Source organism: Muntiacus reevesi, chromosome 4 (assembly GCF_963930625.1).
Source record: "Muntiacus reevesi chromosome 4, mMunRee1.1, whole genome shotgun sequence".
Lineage (NCBI taxonomy): Eukaryota > Metazoa > Chordata > Mammalia > Artiodactyla > Cervidae > Muntiacus > Muntiacus reevesi.
In genome coordinates, this window is record NC_089252.1 from 46,483,781 (window position 1) to 46,504,992 (window position 21,212).

General features: G+C 39.2%; 1 protein-coding gene across 4 annotated transcripts in view; it reads right to left on the reverse strand.

The window, feature by feature from the left end:
- DYM (dymeclin) overlaps positions 1-21,212 on the reverse strand; it is a 372,867-nt gene that overhangs the window by 59,683 nt on the left and 291,972 nt on the right. For all 4 annotated transcript variants that reach the window (XM_065932681.1, XM_065932680.1, XM_065932678.1 and 1 more), the window contains 2 exons: positions 19,094-19,276; positions 5,441-5,554 (listed from right to left, as the gene is read on the reverse strand). In XM_065932681.1, coding sequence (XP_065788753.1) covers positions 5,441-5,554; positions 19,094-19,276 — 297 coding nt within the window. The remainder of the gene's footprint in view (positions 1-5,440; positions 5,555-19,093; positions 19,277-21,212) is intronic.

Genomic DNA, 21,212 nt, shown 5'->3' on the forward strand with positions numbered 1-21,212 from the left:
AGCAGGTGGTTTTCAAGAGCTCACAGCAAGCAGCTGCGGCAAACCTCAGTATCTGTGGGGAGCCATCGATGACCCGCACTGCCTACACAGCACGAAGCCAAGCAGGAGCTGCCCTGGAGAATAATAACTCCTTCTCATCTGCCTGATGAAGAGATGATGTGGAGGAAAATTGAAAGCAAAAGGAGACGAGGGCAGCAGAAGATGAGATGGTTGGATGGCATCACTGATTCAATGGACATGAACTTGGGTGAACTTTGGGAGATGTGAGGGACAGGGAGGCCTGGCGTGATGCAGTCCATGGGGTCGCAGGAGTCGGACACGAATGAGCGACTGAACAACAATAACTCTTCTGCTTTCCATTTATGCAAGTGTGCCTCTCCTTAGCGACTTCAACTCAGAACTACAAGACAGGAGGATTCTGGGAAATGCACTCTGGCACTTTTCTGTGATGTGGAGGAGACTGGAGAAGGCAGCGGCTGTGATGCAGAGTTGAAAACGTACTTCAGTACAAACACAGTTCTCATGTTTGTTTGCACAGGACAATCAGTGATTGAACAGTAAATATTTTTAAATTTTATTTGTTTTCCATCCCTCTTGTATTATGTTTTCTTGTTTTGAGCCATATTCAACTTTGAGCAATTTCTGTGCTTCTGGCATACAAATCTGACTTCTCCCTTTGCTATGATGAACTGAAATGTGAGCTGTTTGTCATTAAGAAAAAAAAAAGGCCCCAGATTAATAATACACAGTCTTACTGTTTCTTACATCATCTGAGAGTAAAACTGTTATCGAAAATGTATCCAATATTCTGCTTTGAGGGGAATGATAATGTTGGTATATACACAGACAAAATGATACTCTTAGGGATGGAAAGGTTCTTAAAAGTCACGTAGCTGGATTTGCCAACCAATATTTGAGTCCTTGCAGTTGGAATGGCAGATAATTGCATATATGCACCTTACTGTCTGTTCCTGCTGCCAACAGCAGGCTCTGGGAATGGATCTCAGCACTCTTTCTGCTGGACCTGTGCGAAGCCTGAGACTCCTCCCCTCTCCATGCCGGCCAGCCCGTGCCAACAGGTAAGAGCCTCACCCAGCACGGAACCTGTCTGCCTTCCTGTAAGTGGCCATCATTCTCCAATGCTAACATCTCCTGTGACAGTGACTGCATCACTGCCCAGAAGTTGCCTATTCCGTCTCTAAGTCTAGCTGACTCTTGAACAACAAGGATTTAAACTGCATGGATCCACTTAACGTATAGGTTTTTTTTCCTAATAGTAAATACTGCACTACTACTGCACCTTCCACGCTGGGTTGAACCCATGAGTTCAGAAGAACTGCGAACACAGAAAAGAAAGATAACACTAAGTCATGTTCGACTCTTGCATTCCCATGAACTGTAGCTCGCCAGGCTCTTCTGTCCATGAGATTCTTCAGGCAAGAATACTGGAATGGAAGGGAATGGCAATTCCCTTCTTCAGGGGAACTTCCCAACCCAGGAACTGAACCCAGGTCTCCCGCATTGCAGGCAGATGCTTTACCAACTGAGCTACATGGGAATACAGAGGGCAACTAAATTCCATCTGGGTTTTTGACTGTGTGGAGGGTCTGTGCCCTTAATCCCTGCATTGTTCATGGGTCGACTGTAGTTCCATTTTGCAGAAAGTTCTTCCTTATATGGGACTGAAATGCAACTTTTCTGTATGAAGCGCCTACCCCCTTGGTCCTGTTCCTGAGATCAACATAGTAGGGCCAACTCTGCTTTCGCAAACAATTTTTCCAGTACTTGAAGACAGTAAGTCTCTTCTGCTTGGATCCTGTGAATTCCTGTAAGTATGCCCTCTGTTCTTCCACAGTATTAGTGACTCACTGAAAGTTTTCCAAATTGTCTTAAGGTGTTGCCTCCAAAATTTGCTCTGAATTTTCTAGTTCAGACAGCCTCTAGATACTACTAGCTATGTATATGTACATTGACCTATGTACACTGTTGAGTCACACAACATTTAGCAAAGGGGAGCCAGGCATCTATGAAAGATGTAGCTAGCCAATGTCTGAAAATTGTCCTTGACACCACCTAGTCTAAGTCCAAATTCACTTCTGTAAATAATTCTTCCAATACTTGCAGACCAGTTCTCCAACCAGTCCATCAGAACCTATGTTCAGCCACTATTCCCTGGAGCTTTTGTAAATAATACAGATAATGCTCAGTTGTGTTTGACTCGTTGTGACCCCATGGACTGAAGCCTGTCAGGTTCCTCTGTCCATGGAATTTTCTAGGCAAGAATATTGAGCGGGTTGCCATTTCCTATTCCAGAGATCTTCCCGACCCAGGGATTGAACCCATGTCTCTTGTGTCGCCCTCACTGGCAGGCGGATTCTCTACCACTGGCACCAGCTGGGAAGTCTGACGCAGACCCTAACTATCTCCTAAAAGACCTAAGCGCACTCCTCTGCCAGCCAGACAACTACTTGGACAAACTGTTAGCACTTCCACCTTTCCATCATGGTCCAAGTCAAGCAATAATTTACCTGATCCCTCTGCTCTCACATTCGTACTAAAATCTACTCTCAACACATCAACCAGAGCGATTCTACTAGAATCAGAACCCCACCATGCCTCTCCTCTTCTCAAAATCTTTCCCTGGCTCCCCATTCCACTATCCTGCCCCACCCCTTATCGTCTCTGCTTACCTTGTGCTCCTCTCCCCTTGTCCACACAGGTCTAGCTGCTTTATTCTTCTCATTGTTTCTTCAACATGCCTGGCATCCTCCTGGCTCTGGGCCTTTTCAGGCACTGCTTAGCACTCTACTCTGAGCCAGCACATTTAATTTGTTCACCTTCTTTTTTTTGGTTATAGGTTGGCCACACCATTCTGTTAATTCTACAACTTTCTCCCACCACATCCTCACTGGCACTCCCAAAACCTCTTAAGTTTGTGCGATCATTTCTTTATTTTCCAGAGCATCTACCACTCTAGATCATTTTGTTATTTATTACATCATGCTGATTATTTGTTGTCTGTTTCCGCCTGCTAAACTACAAGCCCTGAAAGGGCAGGGATTTTTGCTCACTCTGCACTCAGGCACTTGAGAGCAACAGCTGTCACAGAGCAGATGCTTGATAAAGGCTTATTCAGGGTCGATGGAACCTGTGGCAAGCTTTAACCTAAGGTCACACGTCCTCGTCACTGGTCATCGCCCCCTTCTCCTGAACTCTCATTCCCACCCTGCTCTGGGCTTTCTCTCCCATGATCCAACCTCCTGTTACTTCTCTGCCTCCTATGCCCCACGCCGCCTTTTCAAACCCCGACTTCATGGTTATTACGTCCCGCGACATTCTCAGTCCCTGCACTGGATCTTCTGGCTCTCCTGCTCATCTCTTTAACAAGAACCTGGTTTGCCCCTCAGGACTCCCAAACCCCTGGAGCCTCTGGAAGTAGAAGCTGATGGTTTTTCACACTCCCCAGTCTTCAGGGCCTGGAGGTGCAGCTGGTGCCTTGTTTTCACTGCTGTTCCTTGGTTGTTGTTCCTCTACCCTTAAGTACAAAGCTCTGTTCATATGAGGCCAATGTAAACTTCTCTTCCTTTTACCTGTAGCACGCTGATTCCTAGGCTGCTCTCCCATTTACTGTAGTGTTTGGCTGTCTTTATTTCCCCCGATGCCTTATCATCCTGGGTTGACTATGATGCCCATGTGTATGGCCCATGGTTGACTTCCAATCCATTAACTGGCTCAATCACACTGACTTCTGTTCACATCCGCATTGTTTCAGTCCCCCATTCATGGCTGAATCCAGACCATGTTGTCATGGAGATCTTCTCCTTGTGAACACCTTCAGTCTAAATATACTGCTCTCTAATCACAATTTCCATCACTTCTACTTCACTGGTTCTTTGATCTCATTCAAATCCCCCTTCCCTCTACTCCTCTGCATTATCCTTACAGTCTCTTGATTGTTATACCTCTTTCTTGACTTTCCTGAACACTACGATCCATCGCTTCCTGTGAGTTGCCACTCTAATCATCATGCCCTGTAACATGGCATAGTTCAAATAAATTCGAAAAGGTGAGAAAAAATCTGAGAGACCTCAGATATCTTACTTCAGGTAAGAGAGGAAATAATATGAATTCTCTACACATACGGACTTGTCAGGAAAAGAGAGCCGTCAGAGCTGGAGGGTCTGGTGAACTGTGATCAGGTTTTATGTTGTTGCCACATGGTGGTGCCATTTTAGCTGAGGAGCAGACCACCCCCCGCCCTCTGCTCAGCACTGTGTGAGCCGCAAGGCTGTCTGCGTACAGTGGAACTTCTGCAAGTGATTATGACTAATGCGCTGTTGCTTGACAAACTCTGTTATTATAACTGAAAATATTTTCATATCCTACAATGTTCATTAAGCAGCAGTGCCAGTGATAGTGCTGCAAAGCGCAACCCCCAAACAGTAACTTTGCAAAGAAGTCAGTTGTGATAAAATATTATGAAGAAGGCCAAACATTCACTATGACACCCTGTGTGTTGTTCATTTAGGAATGAGCACTCCAAAAAAAGGGAGGGGGGGGAGGTAATGAAAGAAAAAATTAAAAGAAGTACTAAGGTAAAAATAGGCAACAATGCCATACATTCACACATTTCTCCCCAAATATCTCCTTTACATCTTTTCCTGTGGGAAAATTAGTCTTGAAGTATGAGTTTTATATCATGAGATTGCCACAGGAACACATTTAGTGCATAGATTTAAATGTTTCCTCTAAACACTGTTTTTCCCCTACCTCTTCCACAAAATACTCCTCTTTCTGTAGCTACACCCAGGTACATGGGAAATAGTGTGGTGATTACAAGTATGGACTTGGGAGCCAAAGGCTGGCGTATGATCTCCTAGTTCATTAATTTCTTAAGTGTCTTATATATTAACTGACCAATCCTCACAACAGCCCTTTGAGGGTAAGTAGTGTTATCATCCCAATTTTCAGATGAGGATACAAAGATAGGTTAAGTAATTTACATTTAGACCCCCCAAAAGCACTAAGTAAACACTGTGTAAGTACTAGCTACTGCTGCAGTTAACAGATCATCATCACTATCACCACCACACCATCTATTGATCAAATTTTGATGATACACACAAGACTGAATTTATTTCAGTGGTTTAAAAAATAAAGTGCTCCTTTATTCACAGTATTTGAATTACTTATAGTATTATGCAGTGGTTACTGGATATGTATGCAGTGGTGAAGACAGTTCTTTTGCGACTTCTTTTGGAAAACTATCAGAATCTTTTGTAACAGCTCTGCATGTCATTGTAGAGGAGAGTAGGCAGTATTTAGAGAACATTTCCCAGCACAAGTGCTGGGTAAGTAGTATGATTCTGAATACACCCTACTCAGACAATAACATTTACATCAATAGATAACAACAGTATGTTTCTTCTCCCAGTCCTACCTTCAGCCTGTCCTTGGGCAGCGCGACAACCCCTTGCTTGATGATTTCCAGGACTCGTTCCACTGACAGCTCAGCTCCAGCTTGTAGCAACCTTGAGCTAAAGAAGGTGATCACCTGGAATGCAAAGTGTTATTTTTTTAAACAAGTAGATACATGAGATATATTTTCAGTAGATGCCTTTCTCACATGGTAGTCAAAGGATCATTGTTCCATTTCTTAGAGTGACCTGGCTTTTAACTCACCCGCTCTCCTAAATCAGTCCTCTATAAAGGGTTTGATGGCTAAATCACAGCCAATCCCCTGAATATTCAGGGTTGATTATCCATTCTGTGGATTAAGTAGGTTCCTGAATTGCACTTTCTTGTGCTACCCCACCTTGCATTTATATTTCATTTAGAGAGAAGCATTCATCAGAAGGTAGGAAGAGAAAGCCAAAGTTTAAAATCTGTTAATATTGAGGCTTAACAGTAACTGTAAAAACAAGTCTTAGGAAGAAAGGAATTTGAAACTAATGGCTAAAATGATGTTTTGGGGATTATTTATCAATTTAATTTATCCACAATACTCATCTCTGATTATCAGGGAAAATCAACAGCAAGCTATAATTTTTTTTTTTTGGTTTCATGTCACAGCATAGCCTGAACTATGTAGCAAGATGCTAAGATAGTAACATTCTGGAAATAACACCGTCTCCTAACACTTGTCATTAAAAACTAAAAGAATATCATCATTTCTTAGGAAATCACTTACAAACAACAATATTAATAAATCAAGATGACCATGGGTCACTTTTTATTTAAGAGCTATACTATACACTATACACAAGTGTTTATAGAGATGCCTGCAAAATATAAAAATTTATGTTGTTTAAAAAGTTGAGTATTTCGATTTACATGCTTTCTATTTTATAGGTAAGATATTTTAAGTTACTAAGAATTATTTCCAAATTGTTTTCTAAATTTTCTTTCAGGATTATTCTCCTAAATACTAATTGTTCAAATGCACAATAAGTTTTCTCCTAACCATTCTAGTGGGGAAGGTGCATGATATGACATAAATGCCACTGAAACGGATTTATTCTGAAAAGCAGAGAACCAGCTAGAGCCAGAACCTTAACAAGCTTGTGCCTTGAAAGATGGTGGCAGTGAGTGAAAACAAAGGCAGCCAATGCCTGGCTACACTGCTGTTGATTCCAAATAAATCGTCTCTTTATCTCAGGCAGTTTGCTGGCACCAGCTCCTTTGCAAGTTGCTTATTTTGTCCATGACAGGTTGGTTTTCAACATGTGCCTATGGCTCTTGTTTTTTCCAAGTCAGATTTTAAGCTCTTTAGGGGAATTTTGGGATAAAATTTCATTCAGAGTTTAGTCACAGCAGGTACTGAAATTGATTTTGATAAATCAAAACTGTCTTTTTACTTTTAAATGGACATTTTGTACGTGTAAAAGAAGTAAATTCAGTGAAAACATTTTTTTTGATTTTTGGTTGTACCTCAAGTTTTTGTGTTTTAATCAATATGTTGATGATCCCTTGACAACTTATTCAGTGGAAGAGAGATTCAGAGAATTTATAAGGAAATAGATGATATTTTGTGTCTTTAAGACAGATGCAATGTGTAAAGAAGACAAAGATTCAATGTAACTGGGGGACCAGACACAGATCAAACAGGTACAGTGAAATGGATTTAAACGTCATGGTAGCATAAACTACAGACTTCTCAAAAGTCAGAGGCCTAGTTTGGGTCCTGCCTGTGATGCTTACTAACAATGTGACACTCAACTTCTTCCAGATGTAGAACTGTGGAGTGGCTAGGAGCACTTAGCAGGTGTCAGATAGCTTGGGTAAATCCCAACTTTCCTTATAAACTAAGGCAAGTTATTTAAGGTCTCCATACCTGAGTTTCCTGATCTATAAATATCAGGTATGGACCTGTCATATACTGCCTTTACTATGTGAGGTATGTTCCTTCCATACCTACTGTGTGGAGAATTTTTAATCATAAGTGGATGGTGAATTTGTCAAGAGTTTTCGGCATCTATTGAGATAATCATATGATTTTTATTCTTCAATTTGTTTTTAAAGTTGCATATCACATTGATTGGCAGATTTTGAACTATCCTTGCACCCTGGGATAAATCCTATGTAACTATGGTGCATGACCCTTTTAATGTATTGTTGCAGTCAGCCTGGTAATATTTTGTTGAAGATTTTTGCATCTATGTTCATCAGTGATGTTGGCTGGTAATTTTCTTTTTTTGTGATGTTTTTGTCTGGTGTTGGTATCAGGATGATGCTGCCTCACAGAGTAAGTTCAGAAGAGCTTATTCTGCAATTTTTGAAATAGCTTGAGAAAAACAGATATTAATTCTTTTCTAAGTATTTGGTAGATTTCACCCATGAAATAATTTGGTTTGGATTTTTGCTTGTTGAGGGTTTTAAAATTACTGATTCAATTTCATTACTTGTAACTGGTCTGCTCATATTTGCTATTTCTTTATGGCTCAGTTATGGGAGAGTGTGCATTTCGAAGAATTTGTCCATTTCTAAGTTGTACATTTTACTGGCATACAGTTTGTTTACAGCAATCTCTTATGATCCTTTGTATTTCTGCGGTATCAGTTGAAACGTCTTTGTTTCTGATTTAACTGATATGGGTCCTCTTTTTTTGGGGCTAAATCTGGGTAAAGGTTCACCAATTTTGTTTATCATTTCAATGAATCAACTCTCAGTTCCACTAATCTTTTTTATTTTTTTTTTTCAGTCTCTATTTCAGTTACTTACTTGAGAATTTTCCTGTTTCCTGAAATAGGCTTGTATTGTTAGAAATTACCCTCTTAGAATTGTTTTTGCTGTATCCCATAGATTTTGGATCATAGGTCATGGGATCATTTCCATTTTCATTTGTTTCCAGGATTTAAAAAAGTTTCCTCTTTTGATTTCTTCAGTGACTCTTTGGTTGTTTAGCAGCATATTGTTTAGCCTCCATGTGTTTATTGCAATTTTTTCCTTCTGGTTGATTTGCAGTCTCACAGTACTCTGGTTGGAGAAGATGCTTGATATGGTTTCAGTTTTCTTAAATTTGCTTACAGTTGTTTTGTGACGTAGCATGCTGTCTATCCTGGAGACTGTACAATGTGCTCTAGAAAAGAATATTCTGCTGCTTTTGGAAAAAAATATTCTCTATGTAATCTATTAAGTCCATTTGGTCTAAAATGCCATCTAAGGCCAATGTTTCCTTACTGATTTTCTGTCTGAATGATCTGTCCATTGGTGTTAGTGGGGCTGCACAAGGTGATTTCAAGATGAACAGATGACCCCTGCAGATGCAGTGGGTTATATTATAGGACGAGAACTCTGAGCTTAGGGAACATTAACTCTTATAATGGTCAGTAAACATGTCTCCCTTTTGTTCTAGAGGGAAACAAAGACATGCTCCTAACCTTCCCCCAAACTGATTCCAGGTATCTGTACAACTCATTCTCTACTTTTTTCAAGTCTGAGCTCAAATGTACCTTCTCAGAGAGGTCCTCTCTGACTTCACTCTTTAGATCTGTAATTTCACAACCCTATTCCAAATAGTACTCATTATTCCTCTCTTTTTTTGGGCATAGCAACTCGTAGACATTGATGTCATTTACAGAGCTAAGGAAGACTGCAGAAGAAAAAGTTGGTTCATTTTGTGTTTGATTTTTTTTTTTTGGAAGAAAATAAAGAATTCTCATTTAACCTTGTTTAACATTCATGGAACTGTTATACAGGCAACTGACTGTGCTAAGGCAACCAGGTTTTCTGTATTTCCAGGTCTGGAAATACAGAAAATCTAGTATAAATTTTACACTGTCCAGAGACAAAAATAGTTCTTGCCTTTATCATATCACAAAACTATTGTTGTTCACTGTCTCTGTCCTCTACTTAGAGTCAGCCATGACATTTCTTTCACGCACTCTCCAGTTTGGTGTGGTATTTCAATCTTGTCCTGTTGCTTGAATTCAGTCAGATCATATCACCTTATGAGTTAGATGCAGAGGCTATGTGCTAGTTGCTAATAATAATTTGGCTACCTGAAACACACATGTATAGCTCCTTCTGCAGAAGTTAAAAGTACTCCAAAGTAGTCACTCCAGGCTCAGACATACACTATTGCTTAACGTCTTAATAAAAAATATCAACTCTCAACTCCCTGTCAGCTAAAAATAACAGTAGATTCACAGTCTCCTCTACCAATATTTTTCAAGGTTAACTCCACAAAAGAAGAAATAGCAAAGGTTTGCTTAAGCCAAGATTTCAGGAGCATTTAGGCGAGGGCAGGAGAAGGTAAAGTGCTGAAAGAGGCAAAAAGTTATTTATATCTTTATCATGGCAATCTTTTCAAAATATGTAAAAACAGGTTAAAATGATTTTGAATGAATTTCCAGCATGCCCAACACTATTCTGGATGACAGTATTCAACAAAAAGTTGTAAAATCTGCTTATTTGGAATCTTATTTAGGTTTATCCAAGTGAATGCTGAAAATATGGAGTTTATAATGAAAAGACCTGGGTTAAAGGCTGAGTGATTTACTAGCTAAGTGACCCTGAACCAACAATTTCACTTCTGAAGGCTTGCTCTGCCTCCCTCATGAGGATAATTTACAGGTCAAACGAGATAGGCATATGCAAATAACCCTCGGTGAAAAGCTCTAGGCAAACATGTGATCATTATTTAAGAGGATGATTCTACTATTTATTTATTTTTGGCTGTGCTGTGTGGCTTGCAGAATCTTAATTCCTCAACTCGGGATTGAACCTGAGGCCTGGCAGTGAAAGTGCTGAGTCCCAGCCACTGACCAGGGAATTCCCTAAGAGGATGACTCTTAGGTGGAGATCTGTGTTAAAAATCACCTAGGAAGCCTTCTCGCAGCCTGTTTGTTTCCTTATTTGTAAAGTGAGATCATAATAACCAGTTTACTGGTTTAAGAGGATTAAAAGGGTAATATATGTAAAGGTACTTAAGTCTTATTCCCAGCACTTAATAGAGACGCAAAAAATGTTTAAGCATATATTTATCTAGTTTTAAGAAGTGCACAATAGCACACAGCCAAATGTTTACCCTGAAGTTGCATTTTTCACTGAATACAGCTGCAGTGTCAATAAGCAGTCCATTCTGGTGACAAGGGCAGGATACAAATCTAGTTTAACACTCCACTTTTATTTCTACTTGTTTATATACTGTGAGAAAAACAGTGAGGGTCCTATTTCTTCTATTTCTTGACTCTGCTTTTTGCTTCTTCCAAAGGAGACTAAGTTTCAAATGGATGTAAAGTCCTTTGCATAGTTCTTGTATGTCCTTTCAAGAAAAATATGGTCCTTCAGGGTTATTTTTAAAGTGTCAATAGCAGGTTACTTTACTCATGGAGTAAAGACTGACTTGACATCACTGGAAGTTAGGAGGAGAAAAGTAAATTTCCAGGTTTGTTTTCAAACCTTTTCAGGTAGTGAATAGGCAAATCAATGAGAAACTGGAGGAACATTTAGTGAATGGCGATAGTAATCAGGCAAGATGATTACAAACAAGGTTTTTTTTTTTTTAATCAAACTGCCTTGGTTTCAGTTCTAGCTTTATCACTTTCTGAATGTGTGATCATGAGCAACTTAAATCTTTCTAAGCTGGCTTCTTTATCTGCAATTGAAAATTAAAATGAAATATACCTCACAAGTTTGTTTTTTAATGAAAATTAAGAGACATAATACATGCAAATGCTCAGCAAGCATGCTATAAAGCTAGCAGTACTAATGATTAATAGAAAAGGAACAAATAGTTTTTGATGTGGTTTAAACATTTAACACTAAATAATTCAAACAATGTGTTAAAACATGATCATCCATCACTGATTACAGTTATGAACATAGGAAAAAATAAATTTTGAGTTAGTCTTTTAGCAGAAAGAAAGAGAAAAAAATGGGTTATTATGAAAAGAGGTATTGGTAATTAAAGGGGAAACACTTCCTTCCAATACACCACAGATATAGTTTATCTGACACATATTGTACACAATTCAAGTGACCATCCAGAGGAAGAAAACAAGAGTGGAAAGAGGGGAGAGGGAGGGAGTGAGGAAGGGAGGGAGGATGGAAGGAAGGAAAGGATAAAAGGAGAAAAAAGATAGGAAGGAAAGAAGAAAGAAACTGAAATCAGAGAGGTACAGTGAAAGGTAAAAGTTATGATAGAAAGGGGAGGAGTTTGCTATAGGGCAGACTGAAACAATTAGGGTGACCCAGGTTAGAAATATGGAAGTTAAAAAAGGATATATTGGACAGTTCTATAATTCAAAGATCTGGATAAATCTTGGAAAAAGCAGGATATTCTCCACCCTGGAACTTGAAAGAGATACATTGATAAGTACTCTAAGAATATATTATTTTAGTACTGCATTGCCCTTTCCTAGGTGATATTCGTAGAGCCAGTTAGACATCAAGAGACCCAAGAGTACAACAGCCATTCTGTTTACTTTGCATACACTTGAAATTTTTTTCTAATAAAATGTTTTTAAAATAAAAAAAGTATAACAGGCCACACTTCGCATCAGATTAATTTAAAAGGATACAAGGTGAAGAAACAGAGAATGGGCACAGCACAGTCACAGGCTTTTGTTTTTGCTGGGAGTGCTCATGGTAGCCTCAGGGTTAGTCTTTGGACCCTTCAATGATAGCGCCGGCGTGAGAGAGACAGACTGCAGCGGGCAGATCCAACAGCCGCCCGAGCTGAGAAGCCAGATGCCAAACAGAAACCAACGCCCCTTGTGACACTCACGGTCCCTGAAAAGCACATGCCTTGCTGTGAGCTTTTTTCCACTCAGGGAAGCCCAAAGCTATAGTCCTTCTAGCCCAGACTCAACTTACAACCAAATGTCATGAGCAATACACTATTAGGAGAAGTAAGAAAGGCTCTGCTTTTCCTACCCAGAAACTCTCCTTTCTGGATAGTTTCTTTGAGAACTGGGATCGGAGAAGGACTGCACTTTCCAGAGACTCTCTCCGTAGACTCTACTTTTTCCATGGAGGTAAAGGTCTCTAGGTGCTTGGGTTTTCTCATCAAAGCAGACACTAACATGCATTCTTGGACTGTAAACTAGACCACCCAGTTGTCAAAAAGAATCTAGCCAACAGAAAAAGGTAGGAATAAGCTGCGACGGATGTCTCGTGGCCAACCATTTGTTTCATGATCTTATTAACAATACTTGTCAATTTTAAAAGGAGATGCTCTTCTGGTTAAACCCAGACTTAACAAGAAGGACATGGGGCCAGAGAAGAAATATTTGAGAAGTGGCCTGAGGATGCTATTACATATCCTAAATATCAGTGTATCTACATACCTATTCATAATGGTGAGAATTTAATTACAGACCTTAAATGTCAAGTCTAACTTTAAGATACAACCATGCTCATCTGAAATGATGTTTCTGCTTTACTCTAACTTCAAAGATGACGATGGTACTCAGCTGCCCCAGTTTTGTTAATGAAATCTAAACAATACTGATAGTAGTTCAGGAAAATGACAAGGGTATGAATGGCAAAATAACTTGCTATAGCTGCAATTGTTAGGTATATAGTTGAGGCAGCTTAAGGCAAGTCCATGAAAACACTAACTAAACTGACAGTGAAGAGTTTTAGTTTTTATTTCTGTTTACCAGCAATCATTACACAGTAGTGATATGGAGTAAATCAATGAACAGAGCTGCAAGAGTATACATAGTGGTAGTTAAACTCAACTAAACTCACAGCCTAATTGTGTGGATTCCAGAGTATTTAGCAACTCACAGAACTTATGTGTTAAGAGTTTCGAATGGGAGCTTGGTTATAGTTCAAAGCTGGTTTCAATTAAGTACCTAACAGCATACAAGACTCTACTGGGATGAGCAAAAATTAACCTACTTGGCTTATGCGAATGGAGAGAACTGTTCTTAAATATCTTAAATGTGATCAGAGTCCATGCGTCCATCTATGTATTGCTGTTATCCTGGAAGAAGCCAGGAAGTTTACACCTTACAGGTCACTCTTACCCTCTTTTCCCCACCCCCAATATTATGCAGTCTCTAACTCAGCTTTTAAAACCCTCACAGAAGGAGGCACAGATCCCAGGCAGGAGCTTGGAAGACTCTTAATATGAGGAAACTGGGTCTAAGAAATAACACAGTGATACTGACATGAAGGGGCTTGAAAGGAAATGGCCATCTTTCTCATAAAAGTTTCAAAGAGAGGAAACAGCAGGAGACAGAGAAACAACCAGGAAGAAATAATTAAATGAGTATTTGAAAGCCCTGAGCATGAGTCTCTAGACTCAAAGGACCCTCTAAGCGCCAAATACAACCGACCATGGCACAGCAAATCATGAAGTTTCAGGACACAATAATAGAGAGGTGTCCAAAGCTTCCCAAGACAACAGTCATATATTAAAAAAAATTTTTTTTTCAGACATTAGAAACTAAAAAAATTAAAAACCTATCTCACATATACCCTTTTCCCAAAAAGCTACAGTAGTGTAAGCTCTATCAATTTGAAGCAGTAAACCAAGAAAGAGGACTTCACAGGACCCAAGATCAACCAAGGGGACAGCTGAGGGAAATTCTCAGAAGGTTCTGCACTTGGGCAGGAGAACCAGAGTCCAACCTGGCTGGGGCTGGAAGCAGTTCTCCAAGAAAAGAATAGGACTGAGAACTGGATGTCTGACTATTCTGAGAGGATTGTTTTAAAGTTATGTCAGAAAGTTTGTATCTGTGTTAGTGACTGGATATTTGTGAAACATAGTGAAGAAAGGTCTAACAACATAACTAGAACAAATAAAAGAATCTACACAAAGATAAATAACTTAGAAAAACTGGCAAAACAGTTGCCTAGGCATCACAAGAGGAAACCCAAATGAAAACCACAATGAAGTGCTATTACAAAACTGACAAAACTAAGGTTCACGAGGTTGTGAAGTAACAGGAATTCTACATACCACCAGTCAAAGAGTAAGATGGCAGCATCCCAGGTAGCACTAGTGGTAAAGAAATCGCCTGCTAATGCAGGTTAAATATAACAGATGCCAGTTTGATCTCTGAGTTGGGAAGATCCCCTGGAGAGGGGAATGGCAGTCCACTTCAGTATTCTTGCCTGCAGTATCCCAAGGACAGAGACTGGGTGGGCTACAATCCACAGGCTTGCATGGAGTCGGACACGACTGAAACAACTTAGCAGAGCGCACACATAACAAAGGAAATGGTATGTGTTGTGCAGCAATTTCACTGTGAGGTGCACATCCTGGAGGAAGGTATGCACCTGTGCTCAGTCATGATGGAAATAACTGTATGTACTTATACTTGTGCAATAATTACTTAAAATCTTCCCAAATTTAAGTAAATGATATGCAAATATCTAACTTATTGGAAAAGTCCCCAGTGCTGAGAGAGATTGAGGGCAGAAGGAGAAGAGGGCATCAGAGAATGAGATGGCTGGATGACATCACCGATTCAACAAACATGAACTTGGGCAAACTTCGGGAGATGGTGAGGGACAGGCAGGCCTGGCATGCTGCAGTTCATGGGGCTGCAAAGAGTCGGACATGATTGGATGACTGAACAACAACAAATATAAGTAAAACAAGGATAGGAATGGTAGCTCTTCAGCTTCCTCTTGTGTATAGCAACTGTGAACCTGATGAGCTATACAACAAATATCTGTGGAATCAAATCAAACTGGGATACATTAATATAGCAATAGAAGGCTTAGCAGAAAAGTCTTTTAAAAAGAACAGGAAGGGAAGGTTCACAGAACTGTGAAAAATGTTCAATCACACTAATTATGAAAGAAATAAAAATTAAAAACAACAATAACATTTTAATACAAAATAGCAAAGGCTAAAATAAATATAATACTCAAAGCTATAAAAATATAGTGAGGTAGACCCTCTCATAGCTCACTTGTAGACGTATGAGATGATGCACAGATACATTAGTTGTACAACATCCAGACAGCAATTTGACATGGGGTGAATCTTGAAACTACAGACACCTCTGACAGGAAATTCCAGTTTTAAGACTATACCAACAGCAGAACTAAAAAAGGTGAGCTATACTTTATTTAGAAGCTGTTAATTATCAGTTAATTACAAAATATTAGAAACAATCAAATAAGCAATAATGGGGTAAGGGTTAACATATTTTAGGATCTCCATAATATAGGTTAATGTTGTTTGGTCGCTAAATTGTGTCTGACTCTTTGTGACCTCGTGAACTGTAGCATCCTCCTCTGTCTTCCACAATCTCCCAGAGTTTGCTCATATTTATGTCCATTGAGTGGTGATACTATCCAACCATCTCTCTCTCAACTGCCCCCTTCTCCTTCTGCTTTCTGGCATCAGGGTCTTTTCCAAAGAGTCGTCTCTTCTCATCAGGTGGCCAAAGTATTGTAACTTCAGCTTCAGTAACAGTCCTTCCAACGAGTATTCAGGGTTCATCTCCTTTAGGATAGACTGGTTTGATCTCCTCACAGTCCAAAGGACTCTCGAGTTATCTCCAGCATCACAATTTGAAAGCATCAATTCTTCTGTGCTCAGACTTCTTTATGGTCCAACTCTCACATCTGTACATGACTATCAGAAAAACCACAGCTTTGACTACAAGGACCTCTGTCAGCAAACTGATATACTGTCTAGGTTTGTCATAGCTTTCCTTCCAAAGAGCAAGTGTCTTTTAACTTCATGACTGTGGACACTGTCCACAGTGATTTTGGAGCCCAAGAAAATTAAATCTGTCACTGTCTCTACCTTCCCCCCATCTATTTGCCATGAAGAGATAGGACCAGGTGCCATAATCTTAGTTTTTTGAATGTTGAGTTTTAAGCCAGGTTTTTCACTCTCCTCTTTCACTCTCATCAAGAGGCTCTTTAGTTTCTCTTTGCTTTCTGCCATTAGAGTGGTATCAACTGCAAATCTGAGGTTGTTGATATTTCTCCTGGCAACCTTGATTCCAGCTTGTGATTCATCCAGCTCCGCATTTCACAAGTTGTACTCAGCATAGAAGTTCAATAGGCAGGATGACAATATACGGTCTTGTCATACTCTTTTCCCAATTCTGAACCATTCAATTGGTCCATGTCTAGTTCTAACTGGTGCTTCTTGACCCACATACAAGTTTCTCAGGAGACAGGTAAGGCGGTCTGGTATTTCCAACTCTTTAAGAATTTTCCACAATTTGTTATGATTCACATAGAGGCTTCAGGGTAGTCAATGAAGCAGAAGTAGATGTTTTTCTGGAACTCCCTTGTTTTCTCCATGATCCAATGAATGTTGGCAATTTGATCTCTGGTTCCTCTGTCTTCTCTAAATCCATATTGTACATCTGGAAGTTCCCGGTTCACATACTGCTGAAGCAAACTGAAGGATTTTGAGCATTACCTTGCTAGCATGTGAAATGAGCACAAGTGCACGGGAGTTTGAACATTCTTTGGCATTGCCCTTCTTTGGGATTGGAATGAAAATAGATCTTTTCCAATCCTGTGGCCACTGCTGAGTTCTCCTAACTTGCTGACATATTGATTTTAATGGCATCATCTTTTAGGATTTGAAATGGCTCAGTTGGAATTTTGCCACTTATGGCCCACTTGACTTCACATTCCAGGATGTCCAGCTCCAGGGGAGTGACCACACCAACGTGGTTAACCAGGTCAGTGAGACGTTTTTTGTATAGTTCTAATGTGTACTCCTGCCACTTCTTCTTAATCTCTTCTGTTTCTGTTAGGTCCTTACCATTTCTGTCCTTTGTCATGTCCATCCTTGCATGAAATATCTCTTGATAACTCCAATTTTCTTGAAGAGATTTCTAGTGTTTCCCATTCTATTGTTTTCCTCTACTTCTTTGCACTGTTCACTAAACAAGGCTTTCTTATCTCTCCTTTTTATTCTCTGGAACTCTGCATTCAGTTGGTATTATCTTTTCCTTTCTCCTTTGCCTTTTGCTTACCTTCTTTCCTAAACTGTAAAGCTTCCTTAGACAATCACTTTGCCTTCTTGCATTTCTTTTCCCTTGAGACAGTTTTGGTCACTGGTTCCCATACAATGTTATAAATCTCCATAACACTGTAGTTCTTCAGACACTTTGTCTACCAGATCTAATCCCTTAAATCTACTCATCATCTCCACTATATAATCATAAAGGATTTGATTTAGGTCATACCTGAATGGCCTAGTGGTTTTCCCTCCTTTGTTCAATTTAAACCTGAATTTTTCAATAAGGAGCTCATGATCTCAGCCACACTCAGCTCTAGGTCTTATTTTGCTGACTGCATAGAGCTTCTCCATCTTTGGCTGCAAAGTATAATCAATCTGATTTCGGTATTGATCATCTGGTCATGTCCACATGTAGAGTTTTCTCTTGGGTTGATGGCAAAGTGTGTTTGCTATGACCAGTGTGTTCACCTGACAAAACTCTGCTGGCCTTTGCCTTGCTTCATTTTGTACCCTAAGGCCAAACTTGCCTGTATCTCAGGCATCTCTTGACTTCCTACTTTTGCATTGCGATCCTCTATGATGAAAAGGACATATATTTTTGGTGTTACTTCTAAAATTGTTGTAGGTCTTCACAGAACCAGTCAGTTTCAGCTTCTTCAGCATCAGTGGTTGGGGCACAGACTTGGATTACTGTGACGTTGAATGGTTTGCCTTGGAAATGAACTGAGATCATTCTATTGTTTTTGAGGTTGCACCCAAGTACTGCATTTCACTCTTTTGTTGACTATGAGGGCTACTCCATTTCTTCTAAGGGATTCTTGCCCACAGTAGGAGATATAACAGTTATTTGAATTAAATTCACGCATTCCCATCCATTTTAGTTCACTGATTCCTAAGACGTCAATGTCCATTCTTGCTATCTCCTGCTTGATCACATCCAATTTACCTTGATTCATGAACCTAACATTTCAGGTTTCTAAGAAATACTATTCTTTACAGCATTGGACTTTACTTCCCCCATCAGACACATCTACAACTGAGGGTCGTTTCCACTTTGGTCCAGCTGCTTCCTTCTTTCTGAAGCTGTTAGTAATTGCCCTCCACTCTACCCCAGTAGCACACTGGACACCTTCCGACCTGCAGGGCTCAACTTCTGGTGTCAAATCTTCTTGCCCTTTCATATCTCCATGGGTTTCTCCAGCAAGAATACTGGAGTGGGTTGCCATTTCCTCCTCCAGTGGACCGCGTTTTGTCAGAACTCTCTACTATGACCTGTCTGTCTTGGGTGGCCTGGCACAGCATGGCTCATAGCTTCACTGAGTTATGCAAGCCCCTCTGACATGCCATGACAAGACTGTGATCCATGAAATAGAAGTTATAGTTATTAAAATGTGAAATTTTCAAAGAATTAATATCACAAGAAAATGTGTTAAGTAAAAATGGTAGAATCCAGAACTATTAAGATATAAAATATGATCTCAATTCTCCTAAAGACATATGTGCATGTACATACATGTGCATATAATACATACACACACATGTGGAAAGTGACAATTGTTAGAATAGATGGCAAATACCATTAACGTTCAAGAGACTATTGTAGGTTTTTTTTTAAATCAAGTTTTGTTAAACTTTCTCTACTTTTATGTTTAAAAAAGAATCATAATAAAAATCTCCATTTACACTTACCAGATCAATATTTTGCATGATATCCTGAAATGAAGGATGAGTTCGAAATTGTTCAAAGAGATCTCGTTTGTAAAGAAGTGCATACACCAAGTTTGGATTGTGATGAAGAGAATTTGTCAGGCAAGAGTTGATGATCTCTAACATCATTCGAATCACTTCTTCAATGACATTTAGGTCTTGTGCCTGATAAAGAAAGAAAATCCCCATAAGAGTCAGTGTTTTCCTCCTTGACACAGAATTAATTAGAATGAGGGCACCTGCTTTACAATTATAACAGCACTGGAATGATCATGCACAAGAACTGTTTAAGATTATTTTTGTCAAGAATTTTTAGAATTAAGTTTATCAGTTACTAAAGGATTTGAGTTATACTTTTGAACTAAATATGGTGATAATCATAAATTTCACATTAATAAATTATAATTGCCAATTTAGAAGAAAATTTGGAGTTTTGATCAATAGATCCTAATTTGTACTCTTATCAACGTACCACCCTAAATCACTAAACTTGCACAATATAAAGTGGTGGTAGGGTCTTATCAATTCCAAGAAGAGTTTCTAATTCAGAATATGACCTCACTTTTTGGCACTGTCATTTCAACGTTCATATTTACAGATAAACAGCCTAATGCTTTGTTTCTGTTTCCTGAGAGTTAATAGTCTTTGGGAATCTGAACACGAAATAGTTAATAAGAGAAAAATTCAAAGTAAGTAATCAACACATCTCTTGAAAGAACAATGGAAGGAAAAAACATAGGTGAATATGACACTTTCCTTCTTCTTTTGAGTTTTCTAAATTATGTTTGACAGTTCGGGCAAAAATTGTAACACTGATGTGGTTCTCAATGGATGCAAAGGAATACCGAAGACAATTACATTATAAACCAGGGAGAGCAAAGGAATTTAAAGAGAGGATACTTTCTACCTCTCATTTGAACTGGGACAATGTCAACACTACGAGATGTGGCAAGTTATGTAAGTTATGTATGTAAAGTGTCTAGAGCAAATCCATACAGAGAGATTTCAATAATTAAAATCTGAACAACTGGATAAAAAATACATGAAGAAACTCTATGCTATCTACAAGAAACTTCAAATGTAACTCACTTTAAATAAAGTTAGATTGAAGGTAAAAGAATGGAAAAAGATATAACATGAACTATTAATCAAAATAAAGTAGGAATGGCTATATTATTATTAGGTAAAATATACTTCACATCTAAGACTGCATGGCCTACCAAATAAAAAATATTTACTATCTGGACTCTGATGGAAAAGTTTATATCCTGATCTAGCAGACAAAAAGGTATATTTATTTCCGTACAATTTACCTCCACCTGTATTGCTTTAAGAACAATGTCCAGCAACAAATCAACATTTACGGGACAAGAAAAAAGGAAAGTAAAAACAGTGTCCAAGGGATAAAGTGGCCCATGGGTAAGAAACACCTGCCAATACAGGAGACATGGGTTCTAGCGTGTGGGAGATCCCAGCACGCCGCGGAGGAGCAGCTAAGCCTGCGCGCCACACCTTCTGAGTACACACTCTAGAGCCTGTGAGCTGCAACTACTGAAGCCCACGTTCTCTTCAGCCCTGCTCCGTAACAAGACAAGGTGGAGAATAGCCTTTGCTCACCGCAACTACAGAAAACCTGTGCGCAATAACGAAGACCCACTGTAATCAATCAATCAATAAAAATAGATAAAATACTGCTATTTACCTCCTGAACAAGATCAAAGGAGGTTAATACACTTTTAACTTCTTGAACAGCAAGGTGCTGACCCCATTCTTCCCTGTTTTGTTACAGTTGCTTAGGTTTTTAATTTCATGTTTTTTTTAAAAAAAACATAAATTGTTTTTTAAAAAATCAGTACTCAAAAAAGGCCAGTTTTCATTTCAATCTCAAAGGGCAATGCCAAATAATGTTCAAACTACTGCACGACTGCACTCACTTTACATTCTAGCAATGTAATGCTCAAAATCCTTCAAGCTAGCTTCAACAGCATGTAAACCGAGAACTTCCAGATGTACAAGCTGGATTTAGAAAAGGCAGAGGAACCAGGGATCAAATTGCCAACATCCACTGGATCATAGAAAAAGCAAGATAATTCCAGAAAAA